The sequence below is a fragment of the Montipora capricornis genome, chromosome 3 (genome assembly GCF_036669925.1).
Source record: "Montipora capricornis isolate CH-2021 chromosome 3, ASM3666992v2, whole genome shotgun sequence".
NCBI lineage: Eukaryota > Metazoa > Cnidaria > Anthozoa > Scleractinia > Acroporidae > Montipora > Montipora capricornis.
The window spans coordinates 64,855,912-64,863,411 of NC_090885.1; the positions used below are offsets into that span (position 1 = coordinate 64,855,912).

Sequence of the window (7,500 nt, forward strand, 5' to 3'; positions counted from 1 at the left end):
ATGTAATTTCTTCCTTGTGGGCACTAGTGAACAGTGACTGGAATTATTGCATTTAAATTTAACACCACAATAACCAAAAATGAATAATTAAGATGAAAAGACAACTGGTCTCATTTCAAGACCTGTGGGAAAATTGTCATGTATGATTTTTGTATTGATAAAGACCAATCATAAATTTGATCTTTTCCCTAAGAGATTGGCTTGCAGAAAGCACAAAAGTTCCTTCACATTTACATGCAGTTTTTTGCAATGCTAACATTAAATTTTTTTTAGGCCCTTGCAAATTTGCTCAAAACGACATTGATCGTTACACTGGTAGCATTGTATATTTCAAATACCATTTGCCAATCTTAGAGTGTGATAACTATTTTATCTCAAAGCTTTGAATCATGCATTGTGTGATTTCCAAAAGACCTGCCATTGAGCATTTCGCAGAAGCTTCTTTTGTTCTTTGAGCCTTACTTCCGATTTCCTCGCAGATTCATTTCAACATCACAAAGTACTTGTGGGCTTCATAATCAGCAACATTCTTTTAGTCCCAGGTCTTAGTTTTTGAGATTTGGCGGGGGTCTTGGGTCTTCGTTTTTTAGACACCCTGTTTGCCATCTACCACCGAGCCAAATGAGCCACCAGTATAACAGACCCCAATATTTATATGACTCGTTCTTTCATCTACTGCCGAGCCAAATGAGCCAACACTTCCACAGGCCTCAAATGTGGCCCTGCATTCTGCAATTGCATGGGCAAGATTTATGCACAGGTCGCTTATGAATACATACATGGCTACCTACTTCAAAATAACTGAGCATCTTGCAGGTCTTGTTCTACAAAAGCTTCTGATTAATAATTGTTAATAATATGTTAGCTTACTGTTTCAAAATCTTACATGGCCCTGAATTCCATAGTCGCTTTCCTTCTACATTCCTCAAAATCACGTGAAGAATAAAGTTTTGAAAAGACCAAAATACGCCATTTTTTCTATTCTTAATTGATTTTGACGCTTATTTTTTCAAAGCTTTTTTCATTTTCCATCGTTTTTCATGTTGGTACTGCCAATTTTGCAGCATACCTTTTCTTCAACTTGATTCATTCTTTCCTGAATATCTTGTGGTAATGTATCTATGTTAGGAATAGGAAATCGGCTTATGGGCTTCTCTTGGGTAACAAATCTTTTTCCAGCAGAGGCAACGCGTATTCGAGCCATACCATTCCATCCTAGCGAAAGTATCTCTCTAGCTCTAGAAAAAAGGAAACGAGACGCCATGATTGAAAGTGAGAATTAACATAGAAATGTGCAGACAACAAGGACATACGCTGGCTGAATAGCCAGGGGATTCAAGTCATGACGTCACCCCTTAGCAGCCCTGTTCAATGCCATGGTGCATTGGTTTTCGTTGTTTTCCTGTGCAATGCATCTTCGATTTTTTTCTTTCTTTTAGCTTAGCTCATTGCAACATCTACCTTCGCAAAAGCGTGGACTACGGACTGCGGACCTGGGGCCCGTTTCTCGAAAGTCCCGAAAAGCCATTTGTGAAACTGCCAACCGCTTGTTTTGGAAAGCCGATCTTTTGTTTTCAAGGTGACAAAAAAAAAATGACCGTGAAGTTTGACGACTTAAATCCTCTCCGTTCTTGAGTTACAAACGGAATTGTGACACCCGAAAATGGCCCGTAAAGTTTCGGGACTTTCGAGAAACGGGCCTATAGGGCCCGTTTCTCGAGAGTCCCGAAATGCCAGTCGTCAAACTGCAATCTGCTTATTTTGAAGAGCTGTTCCTTTAACATGCTTTTAATGTAAGAAAAGAGGATTTCGAAGTTTGATGGCTTGGAACCTCGGCGTTGCGAAGATATAAAGGGAATTGTGGTCGCCGAAATAGGCCCGAAATCTTTCGGGACTTTTGAGAAACAGGCCTTTGGCCCCAGTTCAAACGATGGATAGCGCTATCCACTGGATAAATCACTATCCAGTGGCTAAGTAATAGCAAAATCAATTGCGCTATCCAACGGATATTGATTTTAACCGGTGGATAGCGCTATCCACCTTTTGAACAACTGGGGCCAGGTATAAAATGTTGACCAGGTTTAAAACGTGGACTGCGGACTAGGTATGAAACAAGGACTGAGTATCAAAAATAGGGATAGAGCAAAACAAGGATTGGACTGGCCCAGATACAGATTTTTAAAAAGGCCTTGAGTACTTTTATTACGTGTCAAAATATTGTCGCGTACACAGAAATGCTCAGTTACAACATCGACCGGGCTAGAGAAAGTACTAAAGAGTTTGTACTTTACCTCACGAGTTTTAGACTAGAGGGAGTGGAAAAATTGTTGTGGGGAAGAATGGAAAGATTTTAGGCATAAACGTCAACGTGTTTATCATTTGCATTTCCCCATGTTTTTGCCTCCCTCCAGACTCTCTCGGTAAACTTGAACGAATTTTGTAAATGGTACAAGCAGATCCGGCAGGTACAAAACACAGGTCATTGTTTTACCAATACAGCAAGTATCCTAAACATTCATAAAAGCTAACCTTAGGGCTAATTAGGTCTAAACAAAAGTTTTTAGGCCTAAGGTTAGCTTTTATGAATGTTTAGGATACTTTCTGTATTGGTAAAACAATGACCTGTAACCTGTGACCTGTGTTTTTTACCTGCCGCACGCAGATCCCAACTGAATTTCCCATTCGGGAGTTTTTGCTTACCATTTGAGTAAACCTTGTAAATGGTAAATAAGCACTATTTCCACCATTCCCATGTCGGACTTCAATTCATGTCGATAGCCTGTCGCCATTTTGTTGCTCTGTGCCTTTTTCACAGTGGTTTGTACTCAGTCCAAGTTTAATTTGTACCTGGTCCGCAGCCTTCAGTCCGCATTTTATACTCAGTCCATATTTTATATCCGGTCCGCAGTCCGCGCTTTATACTGACCACTTCGCAATCGACTGCTGCTGAATTGATCCTGGTAACCCCCTGAATCGCATTTCCAGGATCGTTTTTTCTTCGTACGAAATCTTTCCCATCTCGATACCATGCGATTCTTTGTCGTGCCACTTACATACATACAACCTTTATTTAAACACGATGGAAATTTCAAAGCTACAAGCTTGTGGTGGCAAATATGAAAGTTCACACTCGTGAGAGCGGAATGTGTTGAGGCTTTTTGAACTCTTGACTTTGTTAAAATACACGAATCGTACCATGTTACACAGTCCTGCTATTTGATAATACGCTAAGTTTCGTAACCGACCTAAGCTAAAATAAAGAAGTCGAACTGGACTTTTTAATCAGACTCAGTGATAAATGAGCAGCGCTGGCGCAGTGGTGAGAGCACTCGAAGGACGTATACAAAACATGGACCCAAGGTCCATGAACCACCCCTGTGAACACGGTCCACAGACCCCTGAAAAATTCAAGTGGCTGCAACGCAGGAACCCATGAGTAGGAGCTTGCCTTCCCCTAGTCCTGTTCCAGGCCCATTTTCAGGGCGGCGTAAGAGGGAGTCCCGGAACAGGACTAGCCTTCCCCGTACAATCCCTATGAGCAGGGTTCGCACAGATTTTTGCTTGCAAAATTAAAGACTTTTTCCAGACTTTTTCCAAGATGCTGATTTCTTTTTCCAGACCCAAGTTTAGTATATGTAGTTTGTCCCATGATGCACTGTGAACACACAGTAACCACGATGCATTGCTGGCGTAAGAGAGATCTGAGACTTCTCGGTCTGCGATTGAAGTCCTGAATTTTTCAGGCTTCTTTACGCAATTGCAAAAATTGCGTTCATAACTGCGAGGATCATAGCTTCACTTGATGTTCCTTTTCCTTGTCCACACAAAAGCCGAACTATTCAGAATGCGTCTGTAATGGTTTATTAACAAAATAGCGTTCTGGGTTATGCCAATTCAATTAGATTTTATTGGAATCTATGACTCCAGCGATAGGAATGTACACCTTACGTGGTATTTTCCTACAAAAGAGGGAGCAAAATATTAATTTGGTATTCATACATTTTGTAAAAAAAATTTCTACACTTCAGTTTAACATTGTTCAAAATTAAGGGACTAAACAAATTACAAAAAACTACATTTTTTACTTCTAGGTAAACGAAAAATAATAATATCAGTTACAGTGGTGAAAATTCAAGTAACATTATGATAAAAAAGAAATTCGAGTTCACTGTGAGTTCACTGTTAGCCCCCTTTTCATGGAAGTTCTTGGAATCCAGTGATTGGAATGTACACCTTACGTGGTACTTTCCTAGAAAAGAGAGCAAAATATTAATTTTGTATTTATAATTTTTATTTTTCTACACCTCAGTTTAACATTGTACAAAATTACGAGACTTAACAAACTACAAAAAATTACGTTTGTTTAACTTTTAGGTAAAAACAAAAATAAATCAATATCATTTACAGTAGTGAAAATTTAACTGTTGGTGTCATAAAACCTTTTAACTTGGTCATAATCACTACAACAGCGATGCAAATTAATTTGTAAAGTCAATCCGGTATCGAACCCATTCTCCTACAAAATCTTGCTTGGTTATTGATCAAAGTATGACCACTTTTAAAGCCAATTCTCAAATCTCATATTGCATGCGCATTGTTCGATATCTCTTGGGAAATGTCCCATGTCCCAAGAGAAATCGAAAGCAATGATTATGCAAAATTTTGCAAGGTAAACAAGGTGTATTATAGGATTTGAGAAAGTCGAGAATAAAAAAGTGAAATTTCAATCAAAACGTTCTAAAAACAACACGATTTATCTGGGACGATTTCGAGCAATAAATAAAGTGGCAAAGTGTGTTGAGGTGATAGGCACTTTCAATTCTAACTAATTTTACTACAAATATATTCAATACGATCATTTCAGGATGAATGACTGTCAATGTATAAACCTAGGAATTTAATAATAATAATAATAATAAGAAGAAGAAGAAGAAGAAGAAGAAAAATATTAATAATATTATTAATCATAATATTAATAATAATGATAATAATAGCTTTTATTTAGAGAGGGAGACGCAATAACCTATCACAGTTTTCTTACTTGCAGCCCTCTAATCCAGAATTTGGAGTGTTGGTTTTCGAGGAAAGGAGAAAACCTCTCGGAGCAGAGTAGAGAAACAACAACAAACTCAACCCACTTTAATATGACGTCGAGTCCGCGAAGACCCCAGGCCACATTAGTGGAAGGTGAGTGCACTCATCACTATGCCAACCGTGCTCCCCGGCAGCGTACAGCAAGGGTTATGCAGCTATTTTGAGAAACGTTGTCGGAAAAAGTGCACGCGACAATCCTGAAAGGTATTGTGGGTGATTTTAAGTGCACTGTTTTTCAAAGAAATTTAAAAGAATCGTACGGGAGGCCACTGATATTATGTTTGCGAGTGCTGAAGGAAAGTATCAAAAGTAGGTTCGACAGCTACAGTCGTTAGCAACAGTGTATTAATCATATCCCATATTACCTTTCGGGATTGTCGCGTGCACTTTATTCTTGACAAACTTTCTCGAAATAGCTGTATATTCCTAGAGAAACTAACCCTGCCCATGCAACTGAGCTTAACTCTGATCACCAATCGAGAATCAATGTCCAACCGTACGCCTCTCGTATTTAACCTTTACCTTAACCTAAATAATATTCACGGTGACCACCACTTGCACCAAATTCCATATTTTCGCCAACGGGGCATTTCATTTGCGACTTACAGTTTTGGCTAGTTGAGTCCCTATCCAACTGGAAAGTGAAAAACATTTTCCAAATTCTGTTGTTCGACATTTCCGCTTAAAGAATTATGTGGCATAAAGGATTTCATATTATGCCTTTAGTCGGTTAACAATAATATTTTTTCCATGAAAAGGCACGTAGCAACATTGAAGTTAACTATAAAAAATCTCACATCCAAGAAGAGTGAATGACCGGAATAATTGGTAAATTTAACTCTGAACTCTTCCAATATTATTATTTTAACAAAATAACCAGTTCAATCAGTTTCCATACAAGGTGATACAGCTAGTATATAAAAATGGGGTTGTAGCCAGGAGATGACACAATTAATTTATTCAAGCTGGTGTTTGTCACTGACTCGTGATATAGTTGTTGTTTAAGACGTTTCGACTGACTCTTAAGCTTTCATCAGACTGATGTTAGTACGCGTGATTTAGAGTTGAAAAATGAAACGTTGCGCGAGCAGCTTTAAAGCGAAAAGTTTTTAAAAATGCGCGTTACTATAGAGAATGGTTCCAGCACGAGTCTTCAAAATTTAAAAACGTGTCAAACATTTGTAAACTTCTGATATAACTATGTGGACTGCCAGCGTTCGTGTCTTGGAGCGATTGCAGAATATCCGTCCACAAAGAAGCGTTACGTTTGAGACGCGAGTCACAGTGCCGAAGTGAACGAAAGTGGGTTTCGCAGGGTTCATGTCGGATAGAGTGAACTGAATCGCATGGCTGGTGCCGCAGTGCCGCAGTACCGTAGTGCCTTAGTCGTCTTAAGGTTAAAGTGAATTGAGTAGAATGCGGCAGCAGTGTTTTTAGGGTCCATTTCTTGTGGCCGAGTATTATGCAGTCTAGCTCGTGTCTTTAACGGACATCCAAGCTTCAAGAAAGAACCGTTGGTGGAAATTTAGTTCATGTCCCACGACTTAACCGTTGTCAAAATCCATCTGATGGTGACATTCTTGGACAAAGTTCGCCACTTAAGAGTTGGGATCAAACATCGACACAGCCTTTTTACGCTCTGAGACCCGCTTTTTCAATGATCTCCCTGTCTGGTCGTAGTATACGAAATTGCAGTGTTTGCAGTCAATTTTGTGCACCACACCAGAAGATGGAAAGATTTATAGTCCTATACATAATATCGTTGTAATCATCTAAGAGTTAAAATATTTAAAAAAATGTATCTTTTCAGTCAAGCTGTTAGCCTATTGGGTAAATAGCAAAGAACATGTAGCATGGTTTTTAGGGCGGTAATTTAAAAACACACACTGCCATCCTTTGTCAAAAGAAAACTTCACTCCGTTTCATCGTATCTCACCCTGCCCATCAGATAGAATTCATCATTTAGTTGCACGTTGGTCAAGTGAGCCATTCGATTGGCCAATGCAAACAGGCCTGCAATTGCCCCAATATCCCATGCATCCTCACTGTCCAGGCCATGTTTCTGCAAATCAGTTAAATGTTCATCTTTCACTGTTTCTGATCTGCATACACGCATTGCAAACTCAACAATGGCCCTTTCTCTTTCAGAAAGATCTGCACATTGCCAATTAGTAGCCACCTGCCAAGAATAGAGTTAGGAAGGTTACTGTAAGTATTAAACAAGATAGAAAGAGAACACACTAAAGTTCACGCGCGTAGCATGTCTGGCATTCCTGTTCACCCAAGAGAATAAATAATATTATTATATAAACACCAATTAAGTATCAAGTGAGCTTTTGAGCGAAAACGTGATATCTTCACACGTGAAAATTGCATGTTATCTTCACACGTGAAAAGATCACTGTT

At 39.1% G+C, this 7,500-nt stretch overlaps 2 protein-coding genes across 3 annotated transcripts in view; both read right to left on the reverse strand.

Moving 5' to 3' along the window:
- The window catches only part of LOC138043715 (uncharacterized), a 7,761-nt gene extending 6,424 nt beyond the window's left edge, over positions 1 to 1,337 (reverse strand). The window contains exon 1 of one of the 2 annotated variants that reach the window (XR_011131317.1): positions 1,070 to 1,329. Coding sequence is in view for 1 of the 2 variants with exons in the window: in XM_068890125.1 (XP_068746226.1) it covers positions 1,070 to 1,264 (195 nt within the window). In the remaining variant the exon portion in view is untranslated. Of the gene's footprint in view, positions 1 to 1,069 lie in introns of both variants that reach the window. The other variant, XM_068890125.1, reaches the window with a different exon arrangement.
- A 2,508-nt stretch (positions 1,338 to 3,845) lies between these two features.
- The window catches only part of LOC138043718 (uncharacterized), a 16,331-nt gene continuing 12,676 nt past the window's right edge, over positions 3,846 to 7,500 (reverse strand). Inside the window, exons 3-4 of the mRNA XM_068890128.1 lie at positions 7,031 to 7,273; positions 3,846 to 4,249 (exon numbers count right to left, since the gene is read on the reverse strand). Coding sequence (XP_068746229.1) covers positions 4,235 to 4,249; positions 7,031 to 7,273 — 258 coding nt within the window. The 3' untranslated portion in view covers positions 3,846 to 4,234. The remainder of the gene's footprint in view (positions 4,250 to 7,030; positions 7,274 to 7,500) is intronic.